General features: G+C 55.0%; 1 protein-coding gene and 2 long non-coding RNA genes across 10 annotated transcripts in view; 1 reads left to right on the forward strand and 2 right to left on the reverse strand.

The window, feature by feature from the left end:
• Window positions 1-13,247, reverse strand: part of TM6SF1 (transmembrane 6 superfamily member 1) — a 57,022-nt gene extending 43,775 nt beyond the window's left edge. For 2 of the 8 annotated variants that reach the window (XM_053888627.1, XM_053888630.1), the window contains exons 1-3: window positions 12,938-13,230; window positions 7,900-8,003; window positions 3,751-3,848 (exon numbers count right to left, since the gene is read on the reverse strand). In XM_053888627.1, the coding sequence (XP_053744602.1) occupies window positions 3,751-3,848; window positions 7,900-8,003; window positions 12,938-13,029 (294 nt within the window). In that variant the 5' untranslated portion in view covers window positions 13,030-13,230. Of the gene's footprint in view, window positions 1-3,750; window positions 3,849-6,210; window positions 6,800-7,899; window positions 8,004-12,937 lie in introns of those variants that run through there. The other 6 variants (XM_053888628.1, XM_053888626.1, XM_019460397.2 and 3 more) reach the window with 6 other exon arrangements.
• LOC109273522 (uncharacterized) lies at window positions 168-17,076 on the forward strand. The gene is made up of 5 exons (XR_008416855.1): window positions 168-2,366; window positions 4,447-4,563; window positions 8,360-8,545; window positions 10,733-10,842; window positions 16,265-17,076. It is a non-coding gene; the product is annotated as an uncharacterized LOC109273522 (long non-coding RNA).
• Window positions 13,465-14,560, reverse strand: LOC128772698 (uncharacterized). The gene is made up of 3 exons (XR_008416856.1): window positions 14,348-14,560; window positions 14,198-14,276; window positions 13,465-13,734 (listed from the first exon to the last, which is right to left on the reverse strand). It is a non-coding gene; the product is annotated as an uncharacterized LOC128772698 (long non-coding RNA).
• Window positions 17,077-18,178: the final 1,102 nt, after the last annotated feature.

Below are 18,178 nucleotides of genomic sequence, written 5' to 3' on the forward strand. Positions count from 1 at the left end.
TCTCGGAGCCGGTGCTGGCTCCCCTGGTGGCTTCATGGACACTTTTTTTTCTTAATTAAAAAAAATTTTTTTTAAGGTTTATTCATTTTACAGAGACAGAACATGAGGGGAGGAGGAGCAGAGAGAGAGGGAGACACAGAATCCGAAGCAGGCTCCAGGCTCCCAGCTGTCAGCACAGAGCCTGATGCGGTCTCGAACCCACAAACCGTGAGATCATGACCTGAGCCGAGGTCAGACGCTTAACAGACTGAGCCCCCAGGCGCCCCAGGACATTTGTAACTAGATGCCCCACGGGCCCTTCAGAACTCCTAAGTTTTCACGCATCAGCTTCTGCCCTCAATTGAGCCTCAGCTGGCTTCTCTTTCTTTTTTTAAGTTTATTTTGAGAGACACAGAGAGAGCGAGCCAGCAGGGGGTGGGGCAGAGAGAGTGAGAATCCCAAGCAGGCTCCTCACTGTCGGCACAAAGCCCGACGCAGGGCTTGATCTCACAAACTGTGAGGTATGACCTGAGAGGAGATCAAGAGGCTGATGCTCAATTGAGCGCCCACCCCCTCCCCCTCCCTGCCCCCACCCCTGTCCCTGTGCCCCCGAGGCCTCTATCTTAAGGATGACACCACCCTGCCTGCCCAGCTCAAAGCTGCAGGGTCCTGTTTCCACCCCTCTCTCTCCTATGCAGTGTGTGGGCACGTCCTTTCATTTCTGTTTATGAGGTCACCGCGGGCCACCCTCCCTCCGGTTCAAACCCTCCCTGCCCCTCACTGAGCCATTCCCAAACGGTCCCTCTAGCTGCCTGCTCTCCTTCCGATCCACCTGCCAAATGAAGAGTCATTAGCTCTTGACACATTGCTCTTCTGTTCCAAAGCCTTCCAGAGCAAGCTTCTGCCTGCGGAACCAGGCCAGCCTCCTGTATCTGGCAGCCGGGTGCCCAGAACCTGGCCCTGCCGTCCTTCCCACAGTGACACCAGCCCACCTCCTCACACCCCGTCTGCCTCAGGGCTGGCCAACCTCAGCAGCTCGACCTCCCGGCCCTCTCAGCAGCCACTTTCTCCCCAAAACCTGCCCCCTCTGGACCCAGTGGCCCCAGGCTCCCCAGGCTTCCCTTCGGCGTCTCGGCCTGTCCCTTCGCAGTTTGCTTCAGGGGGCTCTTCTGGCTACGGCCTCCCACATTCCACCCTCCGGTGTCTCCTCTCTCCCCACTTCCCCCGAGCAGGCTCCTACTGAGATGGCCCCCAAATCTCTCCGCCAGGAATGTTCCTCAGCGCTCAAGCCCTGCCAACCAGAACATCTGCCAGGATGTCCCTCAACCACCCGAAACTCCACACGTCCCCAGATGAACTCAGCATCATCCCTGCAAACCTGCACCCCAGGCTGACCGTGGGGAGACACCTGCTGTTTCTCACCTCCAAGCTTTCGCTCAAGCTGTCCCTTCCCCTCGGAATGCCCTCCACCCCCACCCCCACCCCAGTCCATCTGGAAAATGTTTGTCATCCACTGTCATTGCAATTTAAAAAAATGCTAGGGGCTCCTGGGTGGCTCAGTCGGTTAAGCATCTGACTTAGGCTCAGGTCATGATCTCACAGTCCATGGGTTCGGGCCCCCCATCGGGCTCTGTGCTGAGATCAGAGCCCGGAGCCTGCTTTGGATCCTGTGTCTCCCTCTCTCTCTGCCCCTCCCGCCGCTCATGCTTGGTCTCTCAAAAATAAACATTAAAATTTTTTTAAAAAATGCTAGAGCAATATCACAAATTCGATGGGGACTCCCCTGACTGCTTCCGGACTTAGTTCTTCCTCTGTGCACAGGTAACACCGTGTTTTACTGCCTTTTGCTTCATTGTGCATCGCAGACACTGAGTTGTTTGTGTTGTGTTTTGTGTTTTTTGTTTTTTTACGAATTAAAGCTCTGTGGCCACCCTCCATCAGGCAAGTCTCTTGGGGCCGTTTTTCCAACCGCAGTTGCTCGCTTTGTGTCTGTGTCACATTTTAGTAATTCCGGCAATATGTCAAACTTTGTCATTCCTGGCAGAGTTGCTACGGTGATCTGTGACCCGTGATCTTTGCTGTTACTATTGTGACTGTTCTGGGGCCCCACGAACCGCACCCACACAAGACGGTGAACTTAGCAACTGCTGGGTGTGTTTGACCGCTGCACCTCCCTGCACAGCATCTTCCTGTCCTCGGCAGACGTCACTGTCGTCGTATCCTAGGAAACGGCCACGGCCACGGCCACCCCCGCCTTCAGCGACTACCGCCCTGATCAGTCAGCAGCCACCAACATGGAGGCAAAGACCCTCCACCAGCAGAAGATGACTCACCGAGACCTTCGACAGTGGTAGGCAGTTTTTGCAATAAAGCATTTTAATATTAAGGTACGTATGCTTTTTGGACCTAATGCTATTGCACACTTAACAGACTACAGTGTAGTGTAAACATAACTTTTTTCTGATGTTTATTTATTTACTTTTGGGAGACAGAGCGCAAGCAGGGGAGGGGCAGAGAGGGAAACATAGAATCCGAAGCAGGCTCCGGGCTCCGAGCCGTCAGCACAGAGCCCGACGCGGGGCTTGACCCACGAGCTGTGAGGTCGTGACCCGAGCCGAGGTCGGATGCTTATCTGACTGAGCCACCGGGCGCCCCATAAACATAACTTTCACATGCACTGGGAAACCAAAACATTCACGTGAGGTGCTCTGTCATGATATTCGCTTTAACGCAACAGTCTGGGACCGAACCCGTGATATCTCAGAGGTGTGCCCATACGGTGTGCCCCCTGTGTGCCTCCATCACTGCTCCTAGGACAGCTAGCACTTGTCTCCACTTGAGACAGCTCCTGGCGGGAGAAAGCAGGTCTCGTGACCCCACAGTCTACTCCGGCTACTGTCTTTAGAAGTAAATTCCTCCGGTTCGCCCCTCCGGGCTTAATAACACCTGCATACTTCCAAAAGCAGGAGGCAGGATGTCTTACTTTCCCATCACCCCCAACTCATCCTTGGGTCCCGCTCACTCCAAAGACTCCAGTTCTCCGAAGTTCGTCCCTCCTCCCTACCTCCTGTGCTTGGCCACCCGCCTGCCCTCACTGGCCCTGCGAAAGCCTCCCCTTCGAGCCCATCCTTCCTAGAGCTGACTGCATCGCTCCCTGGCTCAAAATCTTCCCTCGAGTGTGAGATAAAGTCCAAACTCCCTTAGCTTGCAGACGAAGCTCTCCATTATTTGAAACACAGACGAAGGCGAAACTTTCAGCTCTGCTCCTTCCTTATTTCCTGTGTGACCTTGAGCAAGTGACCTAAGCTCTCTGGGGCCGGATTCATCCACCCTAACACAGGGAGGAGGATTAGGTGTCTCAAGTGCCGGGCAGCACTGGCACATGACGACGGGGAGGGAAGGATGGTCATCGCAATCAAGCGGCTTCCGTAAGTGCCGTGGGGGTCGCCACTCTCCACGTGTAAGACCAGCTTGAGCTTTTGGCCGTAGTAATGGTTTCACAGTGACAGACACCAAACACCGAATTCACTTGAAGGATCTCATTCCTGGCGAAGGGGAGTGGAGCGGGTGTGAGGGAACAGGTGTACGGCCGAACTCTGGAGAGAGGTGCCCCCCGCTTTGCACGCGAGTAAACCCGCTGCGTCCGTGGCAGTGAGCGATGCCACGGACCGTGCCTGCTTACACCAAACGGAGGGATTTCGTCTCTGAGCCACATGGCTGAGGCTGCTGACCGTTTGGCGTAAGGCTTACGGTTGCTAAGCGATGCCGTACCTCTCTCAAGTAGTGTGTCACGAACCCGTCAATGATTCCGTCCTGTTCCAGGGCTATGATGAGGTTCACCACGCTGGTAAATCCGAACACTGCATACACTAGAGCAAAGAAAGCGAGAGTTTCCTTTTTAATGAAGAAAACGTTTTTTTGTAAGTAACCTCCACCCCAACCTGGGGCTCAAACCCACAACCCTGAGATCAAGAGTCGCACGCTCCACTGACTGAGCCGGCCAGGCGCCCCAAGGAAGCAGTAGTTTAAAAAGCAGTAGGTCAGGAGGGGGCGCCTGGGTGGCTCAGTCAGTTAAGCATCTGACTCTTGATCTTGGCTCAGGTCATGATCTCATGGTTGTGGGTTCGAGCCCTGCATCCGGGCTCTCTGCTGACAGTGCAGAGCCTGCTTGGGGTTCTGTCTCTCCCTCGCTCTCTGACCGTCCCCGGCCCCTAAAAAATAAATAAACAAACATTAAATTAAAAAAACAAAAAGCAGTAGGTCAGGAGACAATGACTAAGAGCTTGGCATTCACCAGTAACAGTGACTTGTTTTTAATGTGACTGTGGACACTCATCATGGGCTAACAGAAGGTCCCTCCTGCACACACATTGGTACCTTTGCCTGTGTCACTGCCCAAGTGCCCTGTCCAAGGAGACACCCGCCAGGGGGACAGAATGACAAACTCACCCGCTAACTGTCCCACAGGATTCTACCAGGCCCCCCCATCCGTCCTCCGCTCCCTACAAGTGGCTGCCCAGGACTCCACCTGCACAGAGGGAACAAAACCAGTAACCAGTGGCCAAGAATAGAGGCGACCACGAGGTGGGTATATTTACAATAATGACTCAGGGGCGCCTGGGTGGCTCAGTCAGTTAAGTGTCCGACTCCAGCTCAGGTCATGATCTCATGGTTCATGGGTTCGAGCCCCACATCGGGCTTTGCTGACAGCTCAGAGCCTGGAGCCTGCTTCAGATTCTGTCTCTCTCTCTCTCTCTCTCTCTCTCTCTCTCTGCCCTTCTGCTGCTTGTCTTCTGTCTCTTTCTCTCTCAAAAATAAACAAACATTGAAAAATTAAAAAAATAAAACAAAAGCCATGAAAAAGTAAGTGGGGAGGAGAGCGGCAGAGGTTAATTCACAGAGAAGGGAAGTTGGCCTTGCCGAGTCTGCAGCCGGGGCCGCGGGGTTCACGTTCTCACTGGGAGCGGAAGGCCCACGGCTGCCCTGCCGTGCACACCCTGCCTCCCTGTGCCTCCCAGGCCTGTGGTCCAGGCCTGGTAGTCTGGGATCGGCCATCAGTGATCAGTCACCATATGTCTCCCAGGAAAGGAAGCATTTAGCGTCTGATCACTGGACAGTTCCACCCTCGTTGAAGCTGACAGGAGCATCAGATGCTGGGTCACAGGGGGTAAGCACCCGCCCTGAGGCTTCCGTGTGCTCAAGGCTGTGACAGAGACAAGGAGAGAGGGCCGAGGGTGTGGGAGCAAGGGTGCTCAACCCTGGGGAGTCAGGACAGACACAAGTCAGCTAAGTATGGGCACCACAGAGTGGCGGGGGGCCGGCGGGGGGAAGATGGCAGCAGGAGACCTGTCTAGAAAGGTGGACCAGGGCCAGAGCAAAGGCAGGTAGTGTGGGGCAGGAGAAGATGTGGGCCTTGAACTGGGACAGGTCCAGCTAATCTACTGACTGGCTATCCAATCTTAGGCAAGTTGCATCATTTACCTAAACTTCACAGTTTTTCAAAAAAAAATTTAACGTTTATTTTAGGGAGAGAGAAAGAGAGAGAGACAAAGTGCGAGTGGGGAAGACACAGAATCCAAAGCAGGCTCCAGGCTCCGAGCTGTCAGTGCAGAGCCCAACATGGGGCTCGAACTCACAAACCATGAGATCATGACCCGAGCCGAAGTCGGACGCTTAACCGACTGAGCCACCCAGGTGCCCCTCAACTTTAGGGTTTTTTATACACAAGCTGGGAGAAATTATTTACTCCCAATTCTTCTTTGCCTCCCCACCTTTGCCAAGATCCACTGCGGGCAGAGAATATGCCCCATGCCATTGGTGATAGACTCAGCCACATGACTTGCTGTGGCCAGTGGAACGTGTGGCCAGTGGAATTGACAATGGCCAACTCCAAGTCTCCTCTGCCAGGAGGAGGGCACGCCTTGGGGAGCTACTGGTCCAAGAGCAAGGAGACACATGACACAGCCCTGAATCTGACCCACAGCCTGAAGCACAGCATTCTGGCCAACCTGTGAGCAAGGAAATAGATGTTTATAGCCAAGACATGGAAACACCCTACGTGTCCATTGATGGATGAATGGATAAAGAAGATACACAGACACAATGGAATCTTGGCCATAAAAAAAAGAAGGAAATCCTGCCATTGGCAACAACATAAATGGATTTCAAGGGCATTGTCCTAAGTGAAATAAGTTATCCGGAGAAAGACAAATACCGTAGGATCTCACTTACATGCGGAATCTAGAAAAGCTGAGTTCACAGAAACAGAGCTTGGAACGGTGGTTGCCAGGGGCCGGTGAGTGGGGGAAACGGGGAGATGTCGGCCAAACAAACTTCCGGGTGTAAGACGAGTGAGTTGCGGTATCTGATTTGCCGCGTGGTGACCGTGGTCGACGACACCGCGCTGCATACTTCGTGTTCCCACCGCGCACCAGAGACGGGTGATTACGGGAGGTGAAGGACCTTACTGAAGGCAAGCGACCTGGTCGTGGTCACCATCTCCCAGCGTATGCGCGCATCGCGTCACCGCAGCCTCCGTCTCACACTCGCACAAGGTTACCTGTCAGTTGCATCTCAGCGAAGGAGGGGGCGGGTAGTATGGAAAGCGCCTGCCGCTGCTACAGGGAGGTCGGGCCTGGGGGGTGTCTGACACGCAGCCTGGCTACAGCAGACACTGAATGAGTAAACGCCCAGCAAAGTTCCCGGCAGGGGAAGCGCTTGAAGGCGGTAACGGCTCGGACCACAAAGGTCACAAGCTTTGGGGTCAATGCCGGTCTCAGGATGCGACCGTGACCTCGTTTCTCAGCTTCTTAATCTGTAACTGGAGGGTATTTGTTGTAAGGATTAAATAAAACACTCCTGGGGCACCTGGGTGGCTCAGTCGGTTGGACGTCCGACTTCAGCTCAGGTCATGATCTCACGGTCCGTGGGTTCGAGCCCCGCGTCAGGCTCTGGGCTGATGGCTCCGAGCCTGGAGCCTGTTTCAGATTCTGTGTCTCCCTCTCTCTGACCCTCCCCCGTTCATGCTCTGTCTCTCTCTGTCTCAAAAATGAATAAATGTTAAAAATTTTTTTTTTTTAATAAATAAATAAAACACTCCTGCTGCAGTGGCCACGACCAGGCACACTCTTTTCTTTTTTTTTTTTTTTTAATGTTTATTTATTTTTGAGACAGAGAGAGACAGAGCATGAACAGGGGAAGGTCAGAGAGAGGGAGACACAGAATCTGAAACAGGCTCCAGGCTCTGAGCCGTCAGCACAGAGCCCAACGCGGGGCTCGAACTCACGGACCACCAGATCACGACCTGAGCCGAAGTCGGACACTTAACCGACTGAGCCACCCAGGCGCCTCCAGGCACACTCTTAAGTGCTTAATCAGTGGTGTTTTTATTTATTTAATGCACGTGTGTATTTTTCAGGCACTGTTATAAGTATTTTACAAATATTGTTTAATGTTTGCACCAGCCCTCCGTGGTAAGGGCTGTTAGTTTCCTCATTGTACAAACGTGCAGACCGAGCCACTGTACTTGTACAGCTAAGTTCCACACCAGGTAAGGCTGTTTGCCAGAGGGCCAGAGGTGCAGGAAGGAGAGTGGAGATCAGAGGTCAGAGCACGGCTGGGGTTGGGGGCGAGGAACAGAGGGGCATCCTGCCTGGCTGGCCCTGGCAGTGACCTTCCACCCTGATCTCAGCTGGGAAAGGGTGGGGTCCACAACCCGGAGGAGGCGTTAGTTTGGAGGGGAGGAGGGAGGACTGTGTGGCCCTGAAATACTCCTACGCTTCCTACCACATTACCAGCGGGCTCAGGGCATTGGAGGCAGACTTCTTGTTCATAGAAGAAACATAATGTAGGCAAAAGTCAAGTGTTGTGCTGTTGAGTGGACCCCAACAGTTTCTGTCCCACGGGCCCGTGGACACGTACCATAGAACAGCGGGTCCCGGGGTGGTTTTCTTTTGACGAGGACACGAGCCAGCAGGGCTACCAGGAGCAGGATGAGGGCAGCAACCCCTACGATTGTCCAGGAACTGCAACAACCGGAGCAGGGAGGTGGTCACTTATCGAAATAAATACATGAGTGCGTGGAATTTCCTGGCTGTTGATCGCGTTTGCTCCCACCTCTGCCTCTGCCTACAGCTCTAGTGCCGTGGGCTTTGTCTTTCTGCAGCACGTTGGCCCCTCCCCGGCCACCCGTGTGACTTTCAGGGACTAGAGCCACCAGGTTCTCACTCGTCCCATCCTGCCCACCTGCATAGCACCCTCCCCCCTATCCTATCCCATCCCCCCCCCCCCCCCTGCAGATGGCCTCTGCCTACCCGCTTCCCCAAACCCTGCTCCCCGGGGACGGACGTGCCTAACCACCAAATCCCACCACCTCCCTCAGGGCCGGCCGGAAACCCTCAGACTGAGCTCCAGGGAGCCACGGGAGTCACAACCGCACGGACGTTTCAGGAGGACAAGGAAGGAGGGCCGGGTGGAAGAGCTGGGGCCCGACCTGCGGCCAGAGCGAAGCCAGCTCCCCACACCCAAGGCCAGCAAGCCGGCGTCCACCCCACACCCGGGAGCTAAGGTGAGGCGAGGCTGGGCACAGGGAAAGGGCACGGCGCCGAGGATGCCAGAAGCCAAGCCGCCTTCCCCATGGGGCAGCACTAGGGCGTGAGGCTGGGCCCAGTCACCGGTCAAGGCCCCTGCACTCTGGCCCCTACGCGGCCACTGCCCAACTGTGCAGCTGTGCCAAAGCCATGCTGTGTCATCACCTGTTCATTAACTAATTTTAAACCTATTAAGGATAAAATGTATTATGCACCCCTATGTACCAGGCACGGTGGATGCATGGAGGAGGTCCCTGTCTCCACGGAGGGTCCCGTCTGAATGAGCTCTGAGCTCTCTCGCCCAGGAGGTCACCTCTAGTCCTACACACAGATGCTCTCTCTCACCTCCAGCACCAACTGGGCTTGCAGTTATAGACAAAGTATTGCCTGGCCCTCTCTTACAGCCTGCTACACCAGCGCCCCCTCAACAGCCCTCGAGAGCTCCCACAGGCACCACTCCTCAGCTGAAATCCGTCCACACCACTCCAGCCCAACAGGAGAACTGCTGGGTAACCTTTGCCATTGCCCCTGAGACTTCTGGAAAGTACCTTTCTCAGTCACAGGCTCCACAACCCAATAAGACCTACCAGTAACTGAAGGACAAACTCATGCTGAAGTTCACTCCACACTCCTGTAGCTGGAATGGGTGTTAGGCACCAGTCAGAAATCTGCCCCCAATGTAAGAGAGGTCAGTCGGGAAGTGGGAAGTGATCCATCCAACCTTCAGGTAGATGGGCCCCAAGGAGACTGGTTGCAGGGGCAGGAGAGCGGTATCCTCAGCACCTGGCCCCAGACCCCACAAAGAGTCAGGGAATGGACACTGGGCATCAGCATAGGCCAACCTTGACCTGCAGAATCTGAATACTTTGGAGTGGGGCATGAGAATATGACACAAAGTCTGCCTGGGGACTTCTGCTAGGGTATACAAGAATTGATAGATAGATGAGGGAGGGAAAGAGGGGGAGAGTAAGCCAGGAAAGAGAAATAAATGGATGGATGGATGGATGGATGGATGGACAGAAGGAAGATAGTGAATGAATGGACAGATGACATGATGGATGGATGGATGGATGGATGGATGGATAGAAGGAAGATAGTGAATGAATGGACAGATGACATGAGGGATGGATGGATGGATGGATGGATGGATAGAAGGAAGATAGTGAATGAATGGACAGATGACATGATGGATGGATGGATGGATGGATGGATGGTGGATGGTGGATGGTGAATGAATGGGTGGATGGATGAATGAATGATGGATGGTGGATGATGGATGGTGAATGAATGCATGGATGGATGAACGGATGATGGATGAATGGATGGTGGATGGTGTATGGATGGGTGGATGGGTGGATGGTCAGATGGATGGATTACAGGTGGTGGATGGATGCATGGATGGCACACTTCTATGATAAGAAGGAGGACGACTGTCAATGTCCAGGCAAGAAATTGAAATAGGAAGCTTCTAGGGGTGCCCATCAGTGGCTGTTCCAGGCTCCTCCTGTAGGGATGAGCAAAAGGAAGAGAGGACAGAAGAGGAAGCTGATGTGGGTCAGGAACATGATACTGAACTGAAGCATCCCATGAAGAGGGAAGAGGTTAGATGTGCTATAAAAGCTGACAGGCATTTTCATCACAGCCTGAGTCAGGTGGTGGCCAGAAAGTAACCCCCATTCCTGCTCCTACCAAGGACCTATGCCTACAGCCGGCAAGATCACGCAGCTGGTGCTCTTCTACAGTATGAGAGAGCTGTGTAAACTGGTTCACGTGTCCCCTCACACTCGCCACCTGGGGGAGGAGCAAAGCATGAAGAGAAACTGAGGCAGCAGATCCTGTGTGCATCCCGGTCGCAGCCCAGTGCAGAACCCAGCAGGGACTTAGGGGGAGAGGGAGATGGGGTAAGGGCTGAGACTCACCCCAAGGAGAAAAAGTTGCTAGTCATGGGTCTTGGAATGGGGGGCATTACAAGGTGTCCACGAAAGGACACCTACTCAAAGGGGACATGTATGGGTGAGTATGAGCAGAGAGAGAAAGTGTGCATGCGTGTGTGTGTGTGTGTGTGTGTGTGTGTGTGTGTGTGTGTGACAGAGAGAGACAGAGAGAGAGAGACATCCCAACTCTTCCCTGACTCCTTAACCTGACTTGCTTTTTCTGTTTTTCAGGCTTTCGTAAAAGGTTTGGTGGGAAGGAAGCTTCAACTAATCCAACTATTTCAAACCTAACTGAATGTCTGCTATGCACAAGGCCCTGTGCTGGGCAAGACAATACTCAGGTGAGCTATGTATGATCTGGGAAGGTGAGTTTGGCCACAGGAAAGTAACTCTGGTGGGAAAAGTGCAATCCAAGGGGGCCGGGTGGAGGGAAAGATCACATCTACTGGGAGGGAGGGTTTGGAAAAGTTAGAGGAGGCATTTGGCATTTTACCCCAGGCCATAGAGTCCTGGTGCAGCTTCAAAAGTCAGGTCAGGGAGGAAGGCCTCCAGTCAGAGGGAACTACATGAGGAAGGGCAAGGAAGCAGGAAGTTAAGGATCATGCAAAGGCTGGGCCAGGGGAGCTCCAGCAGGCCAGTGCCCGGGGAACTGCAGGGAGGAAACAGATGTTAACCCAGCCCTGGGGTCACTGTGGCTATGGAAGGGGACGGTGGCGGGGTGGGTGGTAGAGAAAGAAGAGAGAGGAGTCAGAGGCCACTGGAATTTTAACCTACAGGGGGAAGGGAAGAATGCCTGGAAGCAATTATTCAGAACTCTGCAGGGCTTAGCAATGTGCTCAATAATACACAGCAATACATAATTCAGTGTGTGCTCAGTAAATGCCATCGCCATCCTGCCCGTGGCTGAGGCCAAAATCTCAGAGTCATCCTCAAATCCTCTCCAGGACATGCAGTCTCTCAGTAAGCTGCCCCGCCTCCCTCCAGAATACCCCCACACCCAGCCACGTCCCCCCACCCCGCCCTGAAAGGCTCTGTCCCCACATCCCCCGGTGGCCACCTCCTGCACCTCAAGTCTCCTCCTCCAGGAAACCTTCCCTGACCACCAGTCCCCTTCCCAGGCACTCGGGTTGCCCCATTTTACTTGCTGATGTCTGTCTCAACACTCGTGTCCCCCACCTTTCCTGGCTTGTCTATAGCCATATCCCCAGTTCTTGGAACAGAGTCACGCGCAGCCTATGGACTCAATAAATGTTTGCTGAACTGCGCATAATGCCATTGGAGGAACGCAGGGTCCCCCGTGCGCTGTATTCACAGACTCGTGACATTCGCTGCCCAGAGCTGCTGCTTGCAGGAGTTGCACCCCAAGACTGGGTCAGACCAAGGGCAGTGGATGCCAGTGCCTGGGGAGTGCTCAGTATGGATGGGGGAGGCTGTCAGCAAGTGGTGGCCCCAGGAGAGAGGCAGAGGCAGAGACGGAGACACAGAAGGGGAGAAGGAAGTCACCGCCCTGTGGGCAGACACTTATCCGCAGCCTGAAGGTCTGGAGGGGGGTTGCAGCTACAGACTGATGCAATTTCCTTAGCACCAACTGCTGTGGGAAACATAACAGGTTAACTTCCTCGTCCCCACACACAGCGGGGGGGGGACATCAGCAGGCACAGAGGCCTGGCACCGGTCCCACTGCCCGGCCGGGCCCGCAGCTGCCTGGTGCACAGTTGCTCAGCCAGGGACCCCTCGCACAAGCCCGAGGCCGGCTTTGGGCTCCACCCATTTCCTTAGCCTCTGACGGCCCTGCCTCTCGCCCCTGAGCTGTCTGTCCTGCACAGCGCCTCTTCTCGAACAGGTCTCTTCGGATCCTGACAACAGGGATACAAAGAGAGGCCATTTGACAGACCGGAAAACTGAGGCCGCCACCCCCCCCCCCCCCCCGCCCCGGGACAGTGCCAAAGCCACGCCTAGAACCCAGGTCTTTGCCCGCTCGTCCTGGGCTATTTCTGCTAGTCATTCACAACAGTTTCTAAAATTAATAAGAAATGAGAAGCATGTGTGTGTCCGTACGTGGAAACGCTCACCGCACGAGCCGGGGGAACACGGCCGCGCTCGTGGTTGTCGCTGCTGCACCGCCCGGGACCCCTGCCCCTGGGCTCCCCAAGGGCAGGGGCATTGCCTCGTTGACCTCTGTCTCCCCGGTGCCCGCACCGCGCGGGCGCCCGGCACTTGGCTCCAGGGCTGCGCCGCAGGTCCCGGACGCCCGCCCGCCGGAGCCGCACCCCCACCAGCCCCCCCAGGGCCGCGCGCCCCCACCCCCACCCCGCGCCTCGCCTCCCCTGCCCGGCCCCCGCCGGGTGCGGCTCGGGCCCCCTCGGAAAAGTTGCCGCTCGGACGCCCCCCTCCCCCGTCCCCCGGCGCCGACCCCCGCCGCGCGCGCCCACTCACTCGTGCTGGGCCGCCAGGTGGTTGAAGACGTAGGTGACCGGGATGGCCGAGAGGGACAGCACGAAGACCCCGGTGGCCGCAGAGGCACTCATCGCCGCCGCCGCGCCGCTCGCCCTTCAGCGCATCCCGCGCGGCGCCCCGCCCCAGCTTCCGGCAGCGCCCGCGCCCCCAGTCCGTGCCCTTCGGGGCGTCCCGCGCCGCGCCCTCAGCAGCGCCCCCTCGGCGAGCCGGCCCGCAGCCGCCCCGGAGCGCAGCGCAGCGCCGCCCTGCAGTCCCGGGAGGGGGCGCTGCTGAGGGCCGCGGGGGCTCAGCCGCCGGCGGGGGGCGGCGCCGAGGGGGGGGCGGAGACAGCCCCCTGCCGGGACAGGTGGCTGGGGGGGGGGGGGGGGGGCGGGGATCTGCGGGAGGGCGGCGGCCCGGGAGGGGTGGGGGGTGGGGGCACGGCCGGGGGCTGGTCGTCGACGACCTGGAGAGGCTCCGGCGGAGCGGAGGGGGGTGGAGCCAGACCCGGGGTGGGGGGTGGGGGGTGTCCACGTGGGGAGCCCTAGGGCCGGGGACCGGCGGGACGGATGATCCCGAAGGCTTGGATCTTCTGGGCCGGCAGCGGACAGGGGGCAGAATGCGAATATCCCTTTCAAGCCCTGGCTGCTCCCTCAGCTTGCTGTTGACCTTGGCCAAGTTACTCAAGTCCTGTGTCTTTTCCCTTCCCTGACAATGGGGGTAACCTGGGGCGGTGTGGTTGTGGGAGCAACTGAGCTGGTGTGCGTCGGCCACGGCCGGCTCCCGCCGTTCCCGTTCTGGGGGTTGAAACGGACACAGGGAGAAATGCTATGATTTAAGACACGAGAGCACCATTCGTTTCTATCCCCGGTAGCGTTCCTGGAGGCCAGGTTACCCCGGACAGCCTGCGCTGGGCCCTGCATGGGGTACAAGGACTGGGAGACAAGGACGCTGCTCAGAGCTGCTCAGACGGCTGTCAGATGCCCATTGGTTACAGAGAAGGGAGCCGAGTATTGCCCTGGCTGCTTGACCATGTTGGTGACCAGGTCTCAGAAAGCCCCCCCACCCCGGGACTGAGCCTGGATTAGTCTACTGTCCCGGAAAGGGAAGGAAAGTAGGTTCAAACAGAGTGCAGCTCAAACAACCTAGAGAGGTGGCATGTACTTAGTGTAGGAAGGGTACCACTGCCAGCGACCTGATGACATCACTCAGCTCAGTTTAGAGACGAGGAAAATGAGCCACAGAGAGGCTGTGACCTACCTGCTCTGGGCCACTCAACTTTTCCCAAGCTGGCTCTCCTAATCCCCTATCCTGGCGCTTCCTGGAGGCTTCTCCAACTCTGAGGACAGAATGAGAAAACCTTGGCCCAAATTGTGACGCACCCAAAGTTCTCCCAAGAGATGTCCTCACCTGTGACCTGGATGTCACTCCCCTTAAACTCTGTCTTCCTCCAGGGATGCCCGGGTGGCTCAGTGGGTTGAGTGTCTGACTTCAGCTCAGGTCATGATCTCACTGTTCGTGGGTTTGAGCCTCACGTCAGGCTCTGTGCTGACAGTTCGGAGCTTGGAGCCTGCTTCGGATTCTGTGTCTCCCTCTCTCTCTCTGCCCCTCCCATGCTCATGCTCTCTCTTTCTCTCTCTCTCTCAAAAATAAATAAACATTAAAAAACAAACAAAATACCTCTGACTTCCTCCGGACAACAGATAGCTCCTCTAAAGCCCCCTTCTGTCCTCCCACCCAACCCCTGAGGCCAGTCCAGCCCCTCGATCACTGCCCAAACCTGACTGGGTCCGTTTTGCCTTCTCTGTCACACCCTGAACCCCTCCGGCTGCCCTGGCTCCTTCCCCTCAACCAAGGCACATACACAACTATGTCCCAATGTACAAGGATGCTCCCTGGGCCAGAGGTTCCTCCCCTTTGCCACCTACTCTCTCTCCTTTCTCATCTACACTTGTGTTTTTTTAATGTTTACTCATTTTTGAGAGAGAGTGGGGGAGGGGCAGAGAGACGGGGACACAGAATCCCAAGCAGGCTCCTCGCTGAGGGTAGAGAACCTGACGCGGGGCTCAAACTCACAAACTGCAAGATCACGACCTGAGCCAAAGTCAGTGGCTTCACGGACTAAGCCACACAGGCGCCCCTCCGTGCTTGGTTTTAATACCTTTGTCTATGCTGAGAGATCCCGAATTACCATCCCCAACACTGACTCCTCCCCTCAGTGCTGCCACAGAGGCGTCCCACAGGCACCTCACAGCTCTCTCTCATCTGGTGGCATCGCCACAAACCTGGTCGTCCAAGCCGGACCCCTGGGAGTCCACCTGAGTTCCGGCCAATCCCAAATCCCTCTGGTTGCAGCAAACGCCTGTCAGGTCTGTCTTGCCCCTCCACATCTGCACCCCTACTCCCTACTGTCTGTTCAGGTCTGTTCTGTCTCCCATGTCCCCCCCACCCCCTCGTCTCTCTGCCTCTGATCCCACCGGCTCTAGAAGGCCTCATCTGACCACCCTCCTGCTTCCCTTACCCTCTCCGTCAAGCTTTGCTTCCTTCACGGCACTCTTACTCTCCAAAATTATCTTGCTTACATGTCTGCCTTCTGTTCTGTGTCCCTCTCTCCAGTGTGATGTACGCTCCTTAAAGATAAATCAGGAAATTATCTGTCTTGCTTACAGTTCTATTCCCATCATTCAGATGAACAGAGGAGGTACAGGGTGGGTACTCAAGAAATCTTTGCTCAGGGGATGAATGTTCAGATCATCATTGTCTGATGGAAATAGAATGTGAGCCACATGTATAACCTAATTTTGGAGGTGTTTTTTTTTTTAGGTAAACTCTACCAAGCATGGGGCTTGTGTTTGTGGCCCCAGGATTAAGAGTGGCATCCTCTCCCAACCGACCCAGCCAGGGGCCCCTGTAACCTTAAACCTTCCAGTAGTCACATTACAAAAGCAAATAGAGGGGCGCCTGGGTGGCTCAGTTGGTTGAGCATCCAACTCTTGATTTGGCTCAGGTCGTGATCTCGTGGTTCATGGGTTTGAGCCCCATATCGGGCTCTGCACTGATGGCACAGAGCCTGCTTGGGATTCCTTCTTTCTGTCTCTGCTCCTCCCTGCATGGGCACGCTCTCTGTGCCTGCCTCTCTCTCTCTCGAAATAAAGAAACATTTTTTTAAAAAGTAAAAAGACATACGTGAAATTCATCGTGGAATGATATATTTGATTTAAGCTACCATGTCCGAAGGTGATTGTTTCAATAGGTCACAGGCGTCCAAAGATATCGAAATATTTGACCTTTTTGTATACTTTGAAATTGTATGTGTTTCGCTTACAGTATATTCCGTTTCAGACCAGCCACCTTTCAAGGACTCAGCAGCCACGAGCACAAGTGGCATCTGTATTGGACTTACCCCTCCTGTCATGCTGACCCGGATTCAGTTGCGCTCTCTGCTGGCTGCTGTTAAGAATGGGTGTGGCAGTTACATCACTAATAAGCTTGTTCAAATGTCCTGAGGGACTCTGCTGTGTTTCCAGCGTCGTCCTAAGACGTGGTCACACGAAGATGAATTACAAGTACATCTTGCCCGAGAAGACCACCGTCTGGCATGAGAACGAGATATGTAAACAGTTACCGTACAAGGCGTAAAAGATCTATGTACAGATTGCCGTAGGGACCAACAGTTCCGTCTGGAGGAACCAAGAATAGCTTCAGAGAGGAGATGAGGCTTTAGACCAGACTTGACGAACCAGTAGAAGCTGGCCAAGCAGACAAGGAATAGGTGGGGCTTCCCAGGCAATGAGGACAGCACGTGTTCAAGGCAGAAATGTGTGGGAGCATCTTGGTGAACTCCAAGCCATTTGCTCTGGTTGAAGATACTGGGATATCATGCACGAGGGGGCTGGCAGGAAGTGAAGACAGGTGACCAGGGCCTCGATCTCAGAAGACCTCAAGTGCAGGGAGCATTTAAGATTTGAGTGGGAGGGGAGCCTGGGTGGCTCAGTGGGTTAAGCGTCTGACTTTGGCTCAGGTCCAACTTCAGCTCAGGTCACGATCTCATGGGGTTTCGGGCCCTGAATCAGGCTCTGTGCTGACAGCTCAGAGCCTGCAGCCTGCTTCCGATTCAGTGTCTCCCTCTCCCTCTGCCCTCCCCCGCTTGCACTTGCTCTCTTTTTCTCAAAAATAAATAAACGTTAAAAAAAATTTTTTTTAAAGATTTGTGAGTGAGAAAGAGTAGCATCTTTTTTTTAAATAAAGTTTTTATTTATGTTTGAGGGAGAGAGAGACAGCGCAAGCTGGAGAGGGGCACGGAGAGAGGGAGACACAGAATCGGAAGCAGGCTCCAGGCTCTAAATTGTCAGTGCAGAGCCTGACGCTGGGATCGAACCCACAAACCATGAGATCGTGACCAGAGCTGAAATCGGACTTTTAATCGACTGAGCCGCCCGGGCGCCCCAAGAGTAGCATCTTTAAAGCCCTGCCTGGCAGCTGGTGTGGACCATGGTTTAGGAGGAGAGACAGGAGGCAGGAAGGCTAATTAGGAATAATGACAATTGTCCCAGCAAGAGATGACAAGGACCAGAACCAATCCAATGTGAGGGAAGAAAAGGCAGATGAGAAAGATCTGGATAGGAATTCTAAAGGGAGAAAGTCGGGAGGCAGGGGCTGAGCACGGGTTTGGTTTGGGACACGCTGGGTTGCCAGTGCCCATGGCCCGTGGGGTTCCCAGGAGGAGCTGTCCCATAGGCAACTGGGGATACTGGTCTATGGCAGCCAGAGAGGCAAAAGCACAGATTCAGATTTGGGGAACCTGAGCCTAGAGGTGTAGCTGAATATCAAGGAAATGAATTCACTGTCCAGGAGGAGGGGAGGGTCTAAGAGAACACTAACAGATGCCATCAGAGAGGGGTTGGTGAGCACCTGCCACCAGCAGGGCAGCCCAAGGGCATCTGAACACCATGGCAGAAGCATCCATCATCCCAACCCTGAGAGCTCTTCCCTCAGAATCTGTAAGAGACTCAAGGGCCACAACAAAGCTTTGGACACTGTGATAACCATATTGGGGATTAGGATTTTGTTGACAACAATTTCTCTTAATGCCGAAATTACGAGTGGTGAACAGGTTCCCCCAGGAATATAATCTCATCCCACAACACTACAGTATTCTGTAGACTCCAAAGTGCCGTTGACCCTTGAACAAGGCAGGGGTTAGGGGCGCCGACCCCCCGTGCAGTCAAAATTCTGCATGTC

The sequence above is a fragment of the Panthera pardus genome, unplaced genomic scaffold (genome assembly GCF_024362965.1).
Source record: "Panthera pardus isolate Hobbes unplaced genomic scaffold, ASM2436296v1 HiC_scaffold_23, whole genome shotgun sequence".
NCBI lineage: Eukaryota > Metazoa > Chordata > Mammalia > Carnivora > Felidae > Panthera > Panthera pardus.